A 20,124-nucleotide genomic window follows, 5' to 3' on the forward strand; every position below is an offset into this window, starting at 1 on the left:
AGATGTTTTATCACAGATGTGTATTCGAAATGAACATTTTATGATTTAAAATACTTATTAACAGTATTTTTAGCTGTTTTCAGTCACGTTCAGTATTATCAAAGTAGATTCACCCATCGCTTTTCCTATAATAGTTGAGTCCTACTCGGTCTATTTTCCTTCGAGTTCGAGTCTGACAATCGGTAGCCATGAGGTAAGCTAGTTTTTTTGGGGGGTAATTTTTTATTAAACGTTGTGACCTAAACGTGTTCATGTCTGACCTTTAAGATCACAGTTAAAATGTCGGGTGTCTTCCGTTTTCAGTAAAAGGAACAACTTTAATGAAGTCTTGATTTAGGCCTGTGTGCTGAAAGCTATTCATGCTAATTTAACCAGAACAATGTTTCAACATGTTGGTGAAACGCCGCTGAGATCAGCAGCTAGTCTTTTAATGTATTGTCAGTGGAATAAATCTAAGGTAACTTAAACAATTATGGTCACAGGTAAAGGAGATCTTGTCTATTGCATATTCGGATGAGAAATAAACAGACTAAACAAGTAACGTTCGTCTGAACACACCAGGATCACCAATCTGGATGATCTAACACCTTCACAAGCGTAAGGAGCTGAAGCAGAAGTCACTCGGATTGTTACTATTATTATTTTTGGTTTCGACAAACTACAGTAATGCTAGATCGATCTTTTTTTTCTCAGGATTGATAGTGTTAGCAAAATTGATTGAGGTTAATTCAACTTCACATTTGTTACAAAGGGAACTGTAACCACGTAATGTAGCAGCGACACATGCTTAACATAATCTGATTTACAGATGCAGGTATTTTCTTAAACTTTACAGAAAATTTATAGTTCAGATTAAGGCGATTATTAAATTTTAGTGGAAGTTTTGTTCAATTTGATGACATCAAAACACAGTGTTGCATCATATTGGGGCATGCTGATGTAATCTCAGTTAAACCCTAATGTAGTTTGATTTCACAGGAAATCTTGAAGTTTTGCTACATCTGATACCTTTCCTTATTCCACCAGCATGCTCAGGCTCCAGAAGCGCTTGGCGTCCAGCGTCCTGCGCTGTGGCAAGAAGAAGGTGTGGTTGGACCCAAATGAAACCAATGAGATTGCCAATGCAAACTCTCGTGAGTTGTTTTCTGTGTGATGCATCACTTGAAAATAAAAAAGAATTAATAATTGTATCTAATTTTCTGTCTTTGCTGAATTGTATTTGCGTTTCAGGTCAGCAGATCCGAAAACTGGTGAAGGATGGGTTGATTATCAGGAAACCAGTGACCGTTCATTCTCGCGCTCGCTGCCGCAAGAACACTGTGGCACGCCGCAAGGGACGCCACATGGGCTATGGTGAGAAATTGTTTACATCAAAAATGCTTAACTCCACATCTACATTTTTAAGTAGCAGTATTTACACTTTCCAGTTTCATAAATGATGGTGTTGACACTTAATATAATTTTGCTTAAAGATTTTGACAGCTACTGCACATTTGCAGAATTTAGGGCAATAGTTAAAATATGATCTTAATGCAAAACATTGACTGTGCACGCTTCTCTCTCAGGTAAAAGAAAGGGTACTGCCAATGCCCGTATGCCAGAAAAGCTGACATGGATGAGACGCATGAGAATCCTGCGTCGACTTCTTCGTCGCTACAGGGAGGCAAAGAAAATCGACAGGCACATGTAAGTGTGAACATCTGCATTAAATGCTATACCTTGTTTCAGGATTAAGATTTCCTGAGTTGCTTTGTGTCGTCCAGGTACCACAGTCTGTACCTGAAGGCCAAGGGGAATGTGTTTAAAAATAAGCGCATCCTGATGGAGCACATCCACAAACTGAAGGCTGATAAGGCTCGCAAGAAGCTTCTAGCGTAAGTCCATATATATATATATATATATATATATATATATATATATATATATATATATATATATATATATATATATATATATATATATATATATATAAAGTGTGTGTGTGTGTGTTTTGGGGGGGGGCAACACATATTTAGACATTTTGGTTTACTGTGAATGGAACTTCTGTCCCCACCAGTGACCAGGCTGAGGCTCGTCGTACAAAGACAAAGGAGGCTCGAAAACGCAGAGAGGAGCGCCTCCAGGCCAAGAAAGAAGAGATCATAAAGAGCTTGACAAAGGAAGAAGAAGCAACAAAGAAATGACTTCAGTTTGTATAATAAGTCTGTCAGTTTCAGCTTTTTGTTGATAATAAATTAGATTAAAGAAATTGTAATTTGTTGTGATTTTTACTTCCTGACTGAGATAAGAGGATGAAGTACAGGAGTGCAGCTTTCACCCTGAGGTGTGATGGAATTGTATTAAAACATTAAAAAAAATGTGTTTCTGCACTAAACAAAACATGTAGTTTGACTAAAAAGGATGGCAGGATCAATCCAGGTGGCAGTAGAGCACCACATACAGTTACAATAAGATGCATTAACCATACTTTTTCTTGCTGATTTTCCACAGAGTGGATTAATGTCTGGATTTATGTGCAACAGCTGATCAGTGACATCTGCATATAAAATCTGCCCACCCGGTTTTACCCAGCGGTCAGCCCGGCGTATCTCTGACTCAGATGCTCTGGTGTTGTGCACAGTTAACTCCGGTTGTAGCTAGATTGCTACCTCCGTTAGCTCAGCTCCCACCTCCGCATTAGCTTTGGGTTAGCTTGTAGCTAGTTTGACCGGGTGTTGTCAGTTGATCCCAGCCTTACAGCCCCACCCTCAGCTCCACCTCTCTTCCCTTTTGTGGAATTGTCTGGGCTTGACAGAACCTGTGACACGGTCAAAATGGCGGTGGTGGCCACCTCCCATTTTAGCACAAAAACTTATTATTGGAGACTATGGAAACCCATTGTCCAATATTTATATGTCGATGGGTTCTACTGGGCTCACCAGCAGTCTGCTGACCCCTGCTGGTTCTCAGTAATAACACCACTGTCCTGGGAAACACCTTCCCAACACTGACCTATAACTTTATTCATGTTTACATTCAGCCAAAACAAAATTAAGAAGATTGACAAAATTTTCACAAGTGTTGCTATGGCAACATTCACCAGACAGAAATGGATGGCCATTGCATATGGAAGTGTCTGATGATTGCTCCCAGGTATGAGGAATCAGCTAAATGGAACAACACTCACCTGTGGGTGGGGCTCGGAACTAACCCCAGCTCACCCGTAAAAAGAGAAAGGAATGAGGGGCGACATAGACCCCTGGGCTATGATCTCATCTGGTTTGTTGTCATGTGGCATCACTGATGGAGGAAACAAAAATACTCCATGTTCTCCACGGTAAAGAGCAGATACAAAGCAGATATCTTTCTGGTAAAACAAGAGGCTTCAGCACAGTGCAAGTCACCCAGGATGTTCAATAGTAGAAAGTTTATTTATTTATTTAACTTGTGTTTTTGGAGGACAAACCCCCTTGAGATGAGACATCTCATTTTCGAGGGGGTCCTCCTTTAGTACTACAGAGAAAATTAGGACAGCAAGTGACTCACAACAAATACCCATTTGCACATAGGCAAACACATAAAAGAAGTAGAAAACAATGATAATACAATATAAATTATTTTTAAAAGATAACTAAAAATAAACAAACAAAACCACAAACTAAAACAATAACACATAGCACTCTTCATATACATTCTCACTCCCACAATGCTCTCTGATACCATTTTAAAGTAAATCAGGTTGTGTTTCTTTCTTACCAGTGGTAAATTAGGTGCAGCACATTATCAATTAAACACAATTACAATTAGGTAAAATGTGTAAATAAGCAGAGTTCTTAAATAAACAAAAAGATGTAATAGACCTTATCTCAACAGGGAGCTTATTCCAGTCCTGTGGAGCTTTAACTCTAAAAGCAAGTCTCCCAACTTCCTTCTTAAATGGAGGAACAACAGAAGAGATCTGAGTATTTGACCAGATACTATATGGACACTCAAAGGGCACTAAATTCATTTTAAATGCTCAGGAAAATTTAAAAAATATACATTTGAAGATAAAAAATAACCAATGAAATCTTCGTCTTTCCTTTAAAGGAAGCCAGTTCAAACTTTCAAACATAGTACAGTGGTGAGTGTTAAAAGGACAACGCAGCACAAAACAACAAATACTGTTGTAAACAACATCTAGTGGATGGAGACAAGATGCAGTGGTATTTTGGTAAATTAAATCTGTGTAATCGAGGATTAGAAACAATAGTCGAGTCGCAATATGATTTCTCACTCTAAAAGCAGTTAATTGATTGATATAACGTTTTAAGTTGATAATTAACCTTACTAGTGACTGACTGAATGTAAGCTTTAAAAGAAAGATCAGATTCAAACCAAACTCCTAAATATTTAACTTTGTCTATGCATTTTAGATGCAAAGAGCCCAAAAAGTGTAAGTTGAGAGTTCCAATAATGACTGTAGCAGACTTATGTCTCAGAAAAAGAAGTGCATAAGATTTAGACTTGTTAAGGATAAATTGTTAAGCCAGTGCTGTAAGCTATCAAAACTAGACTGAAGGCACTCCTGAATTTCCAGTGTGGTGGACTTGGAACAATATAATATGGTATCATCAGCGTACAGATGCACAGCACACATGGAACAACTTAGATCATTGATAAAAACTGAAAAAAAGCAAAGGTCCAAGCGGAGATCCATGAGGAACACCCCTACAAATTCCTCGTAGTTTTGACTGAGCTCCTTTTAGTGAGACATATTGAAAATGATGGTAGAGATATGAGATGAACCAAAGTAACGAGGATCTAAAGCAGTGGGCCTCAATAAGCGGCCCGTGGCGGCCCCCTCTTTGTGGGCCTCTGAACCCCCCCCACCCACACACACACTCCAGCTGGGGAACGGGAGGTGCACTGTCACATAGAGGGCTGGTGTAATGAACAGCCAGCAGCAACGTGAGAGAAGCTAAGCACACGCATCGACAGTGAGTGGTCCTCGGACCATCATAATTGAGGACCCCTGATCTAGAGAAACCAATCACATTTCACTTATCCAAGAGCAAATAATGATCCACTAGATTGAAGGCTTTAGTAAAATCCAAGAAAATTGCACCAGAGTGTAGATTCTCATCCAAACCTTGAAATATACCATTAGTGAATTTAGTCAAAGCAGTAATAGTAGAGACATTTCTCCTGAATCAGATTGAAATGGAGAAAGTATGTTATTAATTTCTAAATAGCTATAAAGTTGATTGAAACCTATGTTTTCAAATATTTTAGCAACAGAATTTATTATTGCTATAGGTCTATAGTTGTTGATATCACAAGCATCTCCTCCCGTAAACAAAGGAAAAATCTTAGTGCATTTCCATACTAAAGGTACCGTAACAGTACAGAGTATTAATTGAGAGATGAAAAAGTTCAGCTAATGGAATAGCAAGCTCATGAACAGCAACTTTAACAAATTTACTTTCAATTCCATCTGGACCAGGAGCACTTGAAAAAGACAGTGAACGTATTGTTTGTAAAACCTTAGGAGGAAAAATGTGTGAGAACGAAAACATACTAGAACAAGTCTGTGACCAAAAAACATGATCTAGTCGAGCAAGTAGCTAAGTTAGAGTGAGACATTTTAGAGAAATGCAGACTAAAGCCCTCCACAATTTCATTAGGATTTTTAGTGAGGCTGCCATTTCTAAAATTACTCGTACTGCTATCAGACGTACCGCGTAGATTGTTAATTTTATTCCAAAACTGTTTAGTTCTTAAAATCATTGTTCAAGCAGTTCCTATTGTGGTCTGATTGACTACTTCATGGTGGAACTTCATAAATCTATAAAAGCAAAACACTTCTCATATAGAAGGATTCTCATGTAAGAAGAAACAGTGTGATCCATGTGTTTTATCCAGTGATATTTTTCAGTTCGTCATTATTGTCTGTTTGTGCCACATCAGAAACATTTAATGCTTTAGCTCTGATGCTCAACATGATAAAATAAATACTCTGACGTTTGTTCAAATGCTTGTTTTTGTTGTAAATTCAGAGTTAAAAATGTGAAAATCTATGAAAATTTACTGAATGAAAATAATTATGTGCATGTTCTATAGTGAGGGTTTAATACTGCAGACCCTTAAAGGGTTTCCCCTTTATAAGGAAATTAGCCTTTTGTCAACAATGCTGCTAAGGGATACTGTTTAATTTTAATTTTAATTTTTTTAGACTATTTAGTCCTAAATGAGGGAAAAAGTGTTGCTGTTTAAAATGTTTATATAATGTTGGTCGCTGAGAGGATAAAACAAAGAGTGGATAAGAGAGACTTCCTGTCATCCATTTCTGACCATGATTGATCCTTTTTATGTTATTTTGAAGTGAATGAAAAACTGAAATTAGTTGCGTAACACGGGTGTTATAAAAAACAGCTCTGAGTCGTTCAGGCTCAACGTTTCATATTCAACAGCTTGGAATATCAGGTGAGATTTCTGGATGTTTCCATCAATATTTGCTGGACTATACACATTTATCACATCTCTGTTACATAGAGAACTTTGAAGGATACAAATAAGAAGAACACAAGGCCTGTGATTCTTGCTGATCCTGCTATTATTTGTGCATCATCTACTCATAACAACCATCAACATACATGATAACAACCAACACAATGGAGGTGTATACTATATTCCCATTGGTGCACAGAAATGTTAGCGGTTGAAGCCAAAGTGACAAAATGTCTGTTAGGAAAGGAAGGCAGGATCAGTCCAACAGGAGGCAGTAGAGCACCAAATACAGTCACAACGAGACACATTAAAATCTTATTCTTGCAGATTTTTCACATCTCTGCATAAAAGATCTTCACAACAGCAGTTTTTTTTAAATAAGCAAAAACGCCTGGTTATGAAATCCCATAAAAACCAAAGCCTAAAACAAACATTCTCTTTTGTATTACACACTTCAATTATTTATCTTAGACCATTCAGCAAAACCATTAAAGCTTTATTCTTGTGCTGTCCTGAAAACGTTGGCAACAATTGTTCTTTTTAAAAATACATTTTTCATGGAGCACTCTGAAAGGTATTTTTAAATATAAAGCTTGTGGGTTTTTAGAAGGCTGATGTTTGTGGCGCCTTACTCTTGTTTTATTTGGGACGTGAAGGGTTCATTTTTAATTAATCAGTTTCTATAGTGGCACAACAACAAGCCATGGAAGAGTTGAGCCCATTCTGCTAGAAAGCCATATATGCAACTTTTTCATATTTTTTAATTTTTGAGCCAGTATGTGCTAAAATGACCCTTTACAACAGGAGTATTCAATTCCAAACCTGGAAGGCCGGTATCCAGCATGTTAAAGTTTTAACCCTGCTTCAACACACCTGATTTCAATCAGCAGGTGATCAACAGGCTTCTGCAGAGCCTGATGAGCTGCTGCAGGTGATTCAACCACTGAATCAAATATGTTAAAGTAGAGAAACCACAAAGACCTAACCCTAATACTCGCGCTGCGCCCCACAGTCTTCTGTGAAGTGCACTTGGAGGAAGTGCACAGTAAGGCTTCGAGTGCGTGGTACACAAGTGTGCAAATAATTGCTGAATTGCGACAGGGAGCATTGAGTTATCGATTGCAACGCATGTCGGGATGCTAGTCACTGTGCTACTTAAAAAAAACTTTTATTACCAACTTTCAAACAAACAAACAAACAAACAATTGTTTGAAATAAATTTAGATTCATTGCTGTTTTGTCTAATACATTCAGGACATCAATAAATCATCGTAAAATGAACTACTTTCATTTGAAAATGTATATTTTCAGTAAAGGCACATGAGCGTTTTCTCCTGCAGCAATGGATTGTGGATAATACCCTTCACCGAAGTCCCCATCAATGTGGACTTGAATGAAGTGCGGATCAAGGGAGCAAAGGGGTGTGATAAGCTTCCGCACTTGAGAATCGAGACACCCTACGCACATGCACCCCTGGCTGGGATTGCGCAACTGAAGGGCGCAAGTGAGGGAGTGTGAGAATTGGACCTAAAACGTGCTGGATAATGGCTCTCCAGGCCCGAAAATGAATACTCCTACTTTACAATGCTAAAAAAATGTCACTCAGACCCCCACCGCCCCCTGTGGCCAGAATACCACATTTGCAATTTCAGAATGGCGGGCTGCTCTGTCGGGACTTAGAAAAAATTGAGCTGTCATACCTGGTGCTGTAGTCTTCTTCCAGCATGTTTCCTGCATGTTTTAGATCATGAACACAGTTGATTTGTTTTATTTAGTGATGAATCACTCCTGTAGACATTAATAAAGGCTGGGAGACATTTCAGCTATTATATTAAGGTGTTAAAAAGACAAACACACAGAGAGGAGACAGGTTTGTAACGTGATGAAGGAGCCATTTCTATCCTCTAACAACTGTTCCCTTTTGACACAGTGCCAGAGTGCATGAAACAGCCTCAAGGTCATGCATTAGCTTCTAAACTGTTTACGTTCCAGCAATGAAGACAGAAGAACGAAGAATGAACTCTTTTCTTTTAATTAATCAAAGAACTCTATTTTAATAAAGCTAATCCATCAGTGTTAGTCAATAATAAGATGTGACCGACCTGCGAAATCAAAATATTAATTACTTTATTATGATTCTATAGAAATAATAAGTACTGTGACTTTAAGGATTCCAACAGGACTCATTTCACGTAGTGTTAAAAAGACATAACACATTCTTTTCACTGATCCAATCAGAATCTTACAGATCTGACGGTGGCGTGCTTCTGACGGTGTTTGGTAATTTTCATTCGACAGTAAACCATAATATCCGAGGTATAAAACTATGCCACGTCAGCTCTAACGCCAGTTCAAAAGCGTTCCAGAGCAAGCGTCGGAGTGGCCAATCCGACCTTTAACTTTTCAACCGAAAGAACCACGACAAGCTGAAAAATCCAGTCGCTATAACAACCAGCGGCAACAACAGCTCCTTTCAGAATAAAAGCTCCAGGCTGGGTCTGAACAGACGCCAATAAAAGTGTTGTGTGCCGGAGGTAACTCAAGACGGGTCTGGTCTGAACCGCGGCTTCTTCTACCAGCTCGGTTTCCAGAGAGGGTCCGCTGGACCTCGGCATTCCTGATCTACCGAGGACTTCCACAAGGCAGGTAGACCTGACTTGATGGTGTCTCATGCGGTTCTGAAACTAACCCAGGCTTATTTCAAAACAACATCTTCAGTTCCCGTCAGAACTAATCGCTTCTTCGGATTTGCTGGTTCTGATTACATCACACGTCATCCATTCACTGTCTCATCCATTTTTATTTACACTATACATTTAGTTTAAAGTCAGTCTAGTTTAATTGTTAGTAATAAAATTCTTAACTTTTAAACTTGACTCCTTCTATTCTGTTGTCTCTGAGTGAATACATAATGGTTACATAATCTCTGCATTAAAAAGATCCAATCTTCTGGTTTAAACAACCCTCGATCCGTAAGGTGGATTTCATATTTCCTATGGAATCCCACGCCTTACGGCTCATTAAATAAAACGTAAGAACCTCTCATTTTCCTTACAGGTTTCATTTTCAGTTTGACCACAGACAACTATTAACGGACACAGAGGGGTGCTAAAAGCAAGCACAACTGCCAAGTGTCCCTTTAAAGCAGCATTATTCAATAGGTTGCATTGTAGGCTTGTGTAATGAATAGCCCCCCCCCCCCCCTCCCATCCCCATCTACATTCACTAATGTGGACAGCAGGATAAAACTATTCAGGGTTATTTATGGAAAATAAAAATTAAAACAACAAACCGTTATGATGGGAGACTTGGAGGGTTTTTCTGCAAGTAGCTTGCTCGGATACCCGTCTCTCACTTTTACTTGTGGTTGAGTTGCTGCCATGCATAAAAAACAGGGCACCTAAACTTTTAGAGGTCAGTAGTAAAAAGGATTCAACAGGCTTAGAACATCTGCAAAACTGCCTGACATGTTTCATCCTGATGCTCGGCAACTTGTCTCACAATTCTTCCACCAAACGTTTAATTTGACCACAATATTAAACGGATCATCAAAACCCACCCATATAAATAAAAATGTTCTTCGAAGGGAAGCTGTCACGGTCTTACCGAGGGAGGACGCAGATTTAGTGCAGTGAGGTGGTTTGGTAGATTTGTTAATGCGTTTCTTCATTACCACAAGGCCCTCCTATTTCCTGAAGCGTGAGCCTTAATGGGATTAGATAAAAAGAGGAATCTGAGCCGAAACAAAGCAGTGCTTTTTATTACGTTTGGCGCTCAACCCAGTCAAGACAAATGATAAAAGCTTGAAAGTTTAAGAGATCCTCAATAACAATGGAAATGAGGGAATGAACGCAGCTAAAGAGAGATAATTTTTAAATATAAAAACAATTGTCTAACATCTCCATGAATTATCCTGCTCTCGTCAGCTTGATGAGCCTTCTAATTGTATAGTTTATAGCTTTCTTTCCTCCGTTTGCCCCACTTAACGCCAGTGGTCAGATTCTTTTTTCAATTTTCAGATGAACAGAGCTAAATGCACAAAACCCTCCTGTGCGTTCTTCTTCTCTTCCATCTGATATACTGTTTCCTGTCTCCCATGTTCACCTCACTCTCCCATTCCTAATTTCTCCGGCTCATTAGTGGAGATTCTAGACATATAAAGTTCTTAATAAACAAGCTCCATCATACATCAGTGACCTGATAGTTCCATACGTTCCTAACCGAGCACTTCGCTCTCAGACTGCAGGTTTACTGGTGGTTCCCAAACTATCTAAAAAAAATAGGATGGGAGGCAGATCTTTTAGTTATCAGGCTCCTCTCGTGGAACCGACTCCCAGCTTTAGTCCGTTAGGCAGACACCTTGTCTACTTTTAAGACTAGGCTTAAAACATTTTTATTTGAAAGGGTCTATGGTAAAAATCTGATGTTAGCCCAGATCTGGACAAGTGGGGGAGTAGAGGGAGGTGGAGTGTACAGTCTGTAAAGACGGCTCTCCCTTGCCCTGCCTCCAACAAGCCTCCATCTAAATAGGATAGATTATCCAGAGTTATCTCTGTAGTTATGCTGCTATAGGCTTAGACTGCTGGAGGATACACTGACCACTTTTCACACTCTACTGCTTTCTTCTACAGTCTGCTCTTTAACTGTACTATTTTGTGCAATTTCAGCTGTTAACTTTATTTTCTCTGTAAGTGTTTTTCTCCCCAGAAGAAGCTACAACGACGTTCTGCTGAGCTGTGGTGGCCTCATGGAGGGGGCCATCGACTAGCACACTGCTGCTAACCACTAAAACATTCTCCCTCTCCTGATAATAACTTTTTGCTTTCCTTGACATTGGATGTGCTAATACTAGTTTATCCGTTTAATCATATATCCACTAGGACAAATACAATAAAGTTTATCTTTCACCAAATAGAATATTTACTAAGACATCACAATATAACAATAGACACATTACTTGTCTTTGTGTGTGTGTGTGTGTGTGTGTGTGTGTGTGTTTTTGTGCGTGTGTGTGTGAGTGAGTGTGTGTGTGTGTGTGCATGCGTGTGTGTGTGTGTGTCTGCTCTGTCTTCTCGATCCCCAGTGAGTCGTGGAGGATGGCTGCTTATACTGAGCCGGGATTCTCTGGAGGTTTCTTCTTGTTCAAAGGGAGTTTTCCTCTACACTGTCGCTTTATGCTTGCTTAGTATGAGGATTGTTGATGCAATTTGCTGGGTTCCTTATATAGGAAACATTATTTCTGATTGGCTTAATGAACTGACCTGAATTGGAATGTTTATTATGTGAAGTGCCTTGAGATAACTCTTGTATTGCACATTCAAGAAATGTTTTCCGGCAAAGATGCCAAAGAGTTGGGGAATTACTGCCACCTACAGGCTTGGAAGGAATGTTATTTTGTGCAACTCCCCGCCATATCCACACACAAACTGACACTTTTAGCAGCACACTGATATCAAACACAGTTTAGACCCTGCAGCTGCTCTGATGTGAGCAGATCGCTACCTTCTGTCCTGCACTGAAGCATTTTTAACAACCAAACTTTAATTTTTGTCCAATTTGAGGTGAAAAACTTTTATTTTGTTGATTTTCTTTCAGCCTGGCTTTTGGCAGACTACATCTGGCTTCTGAATCAGACAGTCAGAGAACCAAGTGTAACACACAGACCAAACTGTAATCAGCTGAGTGACATGATGCTTGAACAGAGCTAGAAGGATTGACAGAGGCAGTCATGGAGACCGCATGATGCTTTCGAGCACGTTTCACACTCTAGCTAAATCTTGAACTTCCCGCGACTGGTGGCAAGACTGATGTGAACACTATAGATCGTCAGTATTATAATAAAAATCTCAGTCCTCAAAATGTTCCCTGCTTTTAGCCTCACTTCGTAAGTGAACCTTAGTCCTGCAAGGCAGTTGGAGTTGCACAAACGCAGTTGCCAGTCAGGATTGGGAGAATTTACCCACAGCCAGAGAGCAGGCAGAGCTTATCAGCAAACACAGCAAAATTAATCCATGGTGCCACAGCAGTGCTCTGAGAGCTTAACCTGACAACAAATTACACTGACAGATTTGTCAATAAAGCAAAAATGAGAGAAAAAAATTAAAGTCAGATGAAATATTAAAACTGTTGCTGCAAGATCAGATGATTTATTTTCTCACAGTCAGCTAGAAGTGTGAGAACTTTGAATAATGCATTTGGGCAAATTACAGAATAAATCTTGATATTTTATTTGCATTTGCAAATTACATCTTCACATAAAGTATCGGAACAGTAAATATGTACTAAATCTTCCTCTGTGTGTGTGTGTGTGTGTGTGTGTGTGTGTGTGTGTGTGTGTGTGTGTGTGTGTGTGTGTGTGTGTGTGTGTGTGTGTGTGTGTGTGTGTGTGTGTGTGTGTGTGTGTGTGTGTGTGTGTGTGGACTCAGAGGGGGATAGAAAGATTGAGTTGAAGGAAGCATCAGTAACAACACGAGGTTCAGAGGGAAGACCCCATCACGATCTCTACTGTAACCACAGCAGACGGTGCATACATCACACATCAGAATACATCCTGCAGATAGAAAGATTCACACACGTCTGTCACATCTTAAATATCGGAATCACACCTGTAGGCGTTCGAACATCAAAACAATGTGTCCTTATATGAAATGAAGGAGTAGAGCGACCCGACTGGGGGCTGCACGGAATGTTAAAACAGTTAATTAAATAACTTATTAAGACATTTGCAGTTAAAATATAAGTTGTTTTCTGATGAACATTGCTGCAGATTTTCTTTAACATACAGCATTTAACACTGGGTTCATCTGTAGAATTTAGTTATAACCAGTACTTTTCCAATGCATGTTATTTTTGTAGATTTCTACTGTTTGTTGTACCTTTGTCTGTGCCTCTGCTCAGGTGTGCTCCTCTAACTAAGTCTCTGGGCATAAACATGCCTAACCCCCCACCCCACCCAAACCCCACCTCACCCCCCACCCCCAAAAAATTATCAAAACAGAACTCCAACAGGGTTTCTTATCATGCTGATTCAGTACAATAGATATTTTTCATTTGATCTTATTTTAGGCATATTTTGTTGGTCAAGGAGAACAACGAAAAGCTTTGGCTGATAGTGAATTATATATTCACTAGGATAAATACAATAAAGTTTATCCCTCACCAAATAGAATATTTACTTAGAGATCACAATGTAACCATAGCAACATTACTTGGTGTGTGTGTGTGTGTGTGCACGCGTGTGTGTGTGTGTGTGCTCTGTCTTTTTGATTCCCAGTGAGTCGTGGAGGATGGCTGCTTATACTGAGCCAGGATCCTCTGGAGGTTTCTTTCTGTTAAAAGGGAGTTTTCCTCTCCACTGTCGCTGCATGCTTTCTTAGTATGAAGATTGCTGTAAAATTTGCTGCGTTCCTTATATAGGAAACTTTTTTCTGATTGGCTTAATGAATTGACCTGTACTGGAATGCTTATTATGTGACGTGCCCTGAGACGACTCTTGTCGTGATTTGACGCTATATAAATAAACTTGAATTGAATTCAATAGTGAGCTCGTGGAAATAATGACAGAAAACCTTTTTACTTGTGAACATTTAGGATTTGGAAACCATTTTGCAGGAAGTGGAACACAATGATATCTGGACATCTAAAATCTAGATGAATGGTCTTTAAACATTTACCTGAAATTTAAAATTCAGACAGCTATAAAATAAAAGTAGTCCAACAATATAAAAGCATGGAGAAGAGGTGGTTTCTGTCAGAGTCTCCATGATGATAAGAATGTTTAAAATCATTTGGAAGAACCCGGATAAGAACAATACTAAGGTAAAATAGACTCTAAACGTTACCATCGACTGGACTCTAAGATGTTAGTTAAGGAATTAGTTTTCCCTGCTTTTATCTTGGTTGGCTGCTTTCATTTTCCGGTATGAATGTTCACATTAGCTACATATTTATCTATATTATTCATATTTATATTGCTACATTTTTACAAGCTGCACCTCATAATACTACAGGAAGATCAAGTGTGAATGATAATCCCAAAATTATTCAGGAAAGTCTTACATGAGCAGGAAATTAGGACACCAAAGTGACAAAAAGAGGTCTGTTGTGTTTACACTGTGACTAGGGGATGGAAGGCTCCACTTTGACTGACTTGCAGGCTAAAATACGAAGATAAATCACTGCAGGGTCTGCAGTCATTAACAGGTTATAATGCTGAAGCTGAGTAACCCTTTCCATACATCCTGATCAAAGGAAAAGGGATAACATTAAGTTTAAATACATTTAACACTATCCTGCATCCACATGCTGGTGTCCTTGTACATCAATTATGTTGTTCAAGTCATGTTCTGCGTCCTGCGTCCTACTTATGTGTCTCCTATTCGGCGTCCCTGTGCCCCTGTCTTGTTCTGTGTCCCTCTGGTCCCAGCCCCTCCTGCCCTCTCTCTAGGCTTCCCTCGTGTGTCTCCCTATCACTCCCTGTTAGCCCCTGCTTGATTTTATATTAGTTCTCCTCATCCCTCTAGTTATTGGTTGCTTATATTTGCCCTCAGTCTCTAGTGCTTTATAGGTTTAGGTTTATCTAACCTCCTGCTTGTTTCTGGCCTCACATTTAGATTATTGTATGCACTTGCCTTCCCTCCATCTCTCACTACTCACACCTGTCACCTGTTCCCCTGATCACCTCCCTCTGTGTTTAAAAACCCTGTCTTGTCCTTCAGTGTTTGTCGGTCCATTGTGTGTGTCAGCGTTATTCGTTCTCTCTCGCGTTTCTCCTAGTCTGTGCTCATGAGTGAGCTTCTGTTTTGTTGTTGAGCGTTCAGTGTGTTTTTGAGATTTAGTCTGGTTCTTGTGTTTTTGGACTTTTGGTGCATCCTCCATAAAATAAAGGAATTATTTTTCTTTAACCACTCCTGCCTCGAGTCGTTCTGGGAAATTCTGCATCTTGGGTTCAAACCTCCTGCTGTCAACGTGACAGTTCAGCTCATAGATTTACGTTCTGCAGGGAAGTCAAGATGCCAAAGTTAAAATTAAAGCCACACCAAAGGTGCTTATCATTATTTATGTTTAAATGATGGATTGTTGTGGAGTTACAGAATGATTTGGTGGAGTGAAATCACAAAGAACAGCTGTGGAGGTGGAGTGGATCTGCAAGACTGGAACACTGTGTTGTGTTTACAAGGTGTCAAGGGCTCAATTCAGAAAAACATCTGAGATAACCAAAGAAACGGCCATCTGGTATCAAGAACATCTACTCCCCATGTTCACCTCATCTAAAAGTACAAGCTTCAGTACTATTAGTATACTGGCTTAATAGCTGTAAGAAAACCATCCTGGTAAACTAATTTTATAAAGAGAACTCATATGTTCTTGTGTTGCACTACCTCTGAGACATCTCAGCCAGGTCATGTTTGTTCCCAAGGACATGTTTTCATTTGTTTTATCTGGTTAAATGAAAATATGACCACAAATGAACAAAAGTATGTAATGAATTAAACAGGCGACTTTAATCATTTGACAAACATTAAGCAAAAGTGCAGAACCAGTGTTTTAACAAGCCCAGCCAGAGCACATTCTGTGATTTAACAGCATCTAAAACAACCTTTAGAAACAATCGCACTAAATCACCTTAACACACGTTTATCCACATATTTTAATTATTTGTGGAAATGGGTATATCTCCTGCTTTATTAAAGGTATTGAACACTTGTTTAATCAATACATTTTCAGTGTTCTCTAGTAGGAATGAAGGTATTGTAAGTCGTACTCTGGGGAAAAAAAAGCCCACAAGTGCCTGGATCAGCATGAGTCAGCTTGAGAAGAAAGTAGGTTCAGACAACAGGATTTGGAGTCTTATTTCTTGATATTTGGACATCTTGCCTCTGATTTGCTAACAGCAACGTGACTCTACCACTGACTGTTTGCTCTGCAACGTTGATGTTTTATCTCCACAAATAACACATGCCTGGATGAGTTCTGCTGTGTGGTGAAGTTGCTAATGCTAACAGTTAGCTTCTACTAGCTGAGACGTTCTTTGCTGTTTCCTGGACGTTGAACTAACAACAGCCTTCCCTGTCATGAGTCAAGATGGGTGAGTCCATGAATGTTAAGTGACAGTGTAACGTAGATCTGTCAAGATTTTCTAATCCTAGAGTTTCACAGTCTATTTTCTACCAGAAGCTAATGCAGGAGATAGGTGTAGGAGACGATTTTCATGTTCAGCCTGCATCAAAATCTCAGAGTGACCATTTATATTCAGAAATAATCATCAAAAAAAGTTTTTTCAGTGAACCACACCTTTAACCCAGTTTGAACCATTACACCACAGCTGTTAGACAGGTGACTTCAGGTCATGTGATCAGCAGCCTCACCTCTGTCAATGTACCCCAGGGCAGCTGTAGCTACATCTTAGCTCATCACCATCAATGTGTAAATGTGTGCGTGTGAACGAATGAATGTTACACCATAGTATAAGGCGCTTTGGAGTCCTCTGACTCTGACAGATGCTAGACATTTGCAGGTCATTTATCATAAAACAAACCTAAATCATCACCCCTCTGGAGCTGTGCTTTACAGGGAATATGAGGAATTTTGTCACTGTCATTTGTGCTGCACTGCATTGTGATTAAACATCTTCTGGTTGATGAGAATATCAGCGGAAGAGGTTAAGAAAAGCCACAGACCTTATAAATCCACCTCCCTGAAGACATTAATTAAGCAGCAGAAGCGAACAACAACAACAAAATTATATACAGTTTACAAATAAGAAATGTATATTACTATATATGCTAATCGAGATTAACGTGAATGTTAACAGCTTTTTAAAATAATGGAGTGCTATTTTATGTTGAAGAGTTGGTGGCAGTTTATTCTAAAGGAAAGGCCCCCTATATTTAGGAGCATTTCGCTTAATTGACAATCTGCAAGAAGGTAGATAAAAATCACTGCATTGTATTGTTTCAGGGGCACAGTGGATAGCGTTGTTGTCTTGAGGCAAGAAGGTGCTGGATTTGTATCCCAGCCTTGTATCTTGTATCTCTGCAAGGAGTTTGCATGTTTCCCTGTGCATATATAATTGAAAAATATAAGAGGACTGAAAATGGAACCCTGGGGAACCCCATATACTAATTTTGATTGTTATTGCAAACATATTGCTCCCTGTCTGAAAGGTAACTATTGAAGCAACTAAAAGCAACCTTTCCTATTCCAGTTTTTAATTTTGTTAAAGGAATTTTAAAATCAACTCTATCGAATCCTTTTGACAGATCTAAGAAAACACTAAGAGATTATTTCAGGATTTTTGTGCTTCTTTAGAGGCATCACCCTCAAGGATAGTTTCACATAGCATACCTTACAAAGACAGACAATGTGCGGTTTTTACCAGTAATCTCTGGAAATATCCATTGACTCATTGAAAATGAAGAAAATGATGCCCGGTTGTTGAAAAATAACATATAAATCAGGTCTAAAGTACGTGGAGTGCGGGTCTAGCATCATTGAGGGATGCTGTATTTTATTCTGGCCAGTTCGGGGTCCTGCGCCTGTTTGGCTGTATGTAAGAGTTACAGAAGTTACATTACCATATACGAAAACATTTAGGTAGTAAGAGACATGAATTTAATAACAAAACTGCTAAACTCTTTCCAAAACATATGTAAAGGAACAGAATCGAAAAAGATATGCAATATATTTTGGCCGAGCCGTGTTGCCATAGTAAGATGACGTCATCGGCAGGCATTCTGTCGAAGGAATTAACTGGAACCATCAAAGTCTGAGGAGTCACGCCAAGCTCGCATGCTTTCTGCTCCACAGGTAACAACATTTACCATAATGCTTTTTAAACTAGCAACAGTCATGGCAATATGGTGTAAAACGGGGGTAGTCAAATAAAAGTGGCTGAGGGCCACATTGAAAACTTCATTAGCTGGGGTTAGCTGGAGGTCCGGTGGCCACTAAGTGGGGGCTCACAGGCCTCAGTTGAGTACCACTGATGTAAAACTACCATAAAATGTATGTGTGTACTGCCCCTTAGTGCCAGGAAACTACACACTGCCACTTAAAAGTTGTCTAATGCACATCTGGAGGATTATTTTTATTTGACAGGTTGAGTGTCACTGTATCCCGATTGATCACGCACCCTGGCTACTTGGCCAAGGGGATGTCTCTTTGGCTGACTAGTTAGTGTGCATGACCCTCACCCACGAGTCTGGGGACTGAATCCCGCCCGGGCCCCTGTTTCGCCACCCTGCCACATTTAGTTGAAGTTTGATGTGATGGTCTGCATAGTTTGTCTATAAGCAGCTAATTTTCTCCCCTCTCCATCAGTGCTCCCAAAGCTCTACCTGCTCTCTAATCACATGATTCTAAAACGGTAAGTTTCCTCCAGAACTTGCATTTATTGCAGGGTTTCTGCTGGCTGTTCATGTTTATTGAGCTGAGATCATCAATCCTGCCGATAATGGGTCCTGCAGCTGCTGCTCAGTTTCAGGGGAAGTAAACACACACACACACACACACACACACACACACACACACACACACACACACACACACACACACACACACACACACACACACACACACACACACACACATTTAAAAATCCATTTCATGTCACTTTCTTGTGCTGGCATGACACTTTTCAGAGTCAGGCTCCTAAAAACTAAATGTATGTTGTCCCAAACTTAACGTTTACCATAAGAGAAAGATTGAACCAAACAACTTTTTATTTATTTGTTTATTGCTATTTTGTGTGAAAGAAAGAGCATTTCAAAAAGTTTGCGTTTCTCCACTTGAAGAGGTGGGGAAAAAGGTCTGAGATGTAGAAAAAGTGCAGAGCCCCTTTGGAGTGCTAAAACCATTCTCAAGCTCCAAAATCAACAATTTTATAAAATATTAGCCTGACTCGATGTTCTGCCAGTTGCACACGTTTCTGTTTGCCTCTCCACAGAGATGAAAATCACATTTGATCCAGTTTGATAACAGAACTGGGTCATGATTTGAGAAATGTTCCTCGCACCACAGCAGGGATGAACACACACACACACACTCACACACACGCACACGCACACACACACACACACACACACACACACACACACACACACACACACACACACACACACACACACACACACACACACACACACACACACAGCACTTTCTCTGCCTGTTTCTATGAGCTGCCAACAGCTCCCCTGTTGTGAATACATTTTTTGGAGTCAATCAGGTTATTTATGGTCATTAGGAGGGAACAGTCAACGTAAATTTTCTGTCATTTTAAATAAAAGAGCTCCATGTACTTGAAGATTGATACATGAAGGGAGCTTTCTTTAATTGGAAAACATAAATGAAATTAGCTGTAAAATTCCTCCGATTGTTAGAATCAAAACATTTTCAGCTTTAAATTACTTAAATCATTCATTTGGTATCATCAAAATGTTATGCTTCAGGTTTTATGAGTGAAACTACATCTTTGTTTTGTTCCAACGAAGGCTAGTTTGGTCTTAAAAACAGATAAAACACAACAAAAAAGTGCAGGAACCTATAAACCTTCTGGGTGTCTTTGGTGGTTTACTTCTTTTTAAAATTAAAACTATATTAAACTTTTAAGTTTACTTATCTGCTGTGTGTTTCCCATTTACATTTAGTTGTTTCCTG

The 20,124-nt window shown here is 39.4% G+C and overlaps 1 protein-coding gene across 1 annotated transcript; it reads left to right on the forward strand.

The window, feature by feature from the left end:
* Positions 1-55: 55 nt before the first annotated feature.
* Positions 56-2,254, forward strand: LOC107387849 (large ribosomal subunit protein eL19). Its single transcript, XM_015963075.3, has 6 exons — positions 56-193; positions 1,027-1,133; positions 1,231-1,353; positions 1,566-1,686; positions 1,764-1,874; positions 2,057-2,254. Exons 1-6 carry the CDS (start codon positions 189-191, stop codon positions 2,181-2,183), a joined length of 594 nt encoding a protein of 197 aa, XP_015818561.3. The 5' UTR covers positions 56-188; the 3' UTR covers positions 2,184-2,254.
* The last annotated feature ends 17,870 nt before the right edge of the window (positions 2,255-20,124 follow it).

This window comes from Nothobranchius furzeri, chromosome 16 (assembly GCF_043380555.1).
Source record: "Nothobranchius furzeri strain GRZ-AD chromosome 16, NfurGRZ-RIMD1, whole genome shotgun sequence".
Taxonomy (NCBI): domain Eukaryota; kingdom Metazoa; phylum Chordata; class Actinopteri; order Cyprinodontiformes; family Nothobranchiidae; genus Nothobranchius; species Nothobranchius furzeri.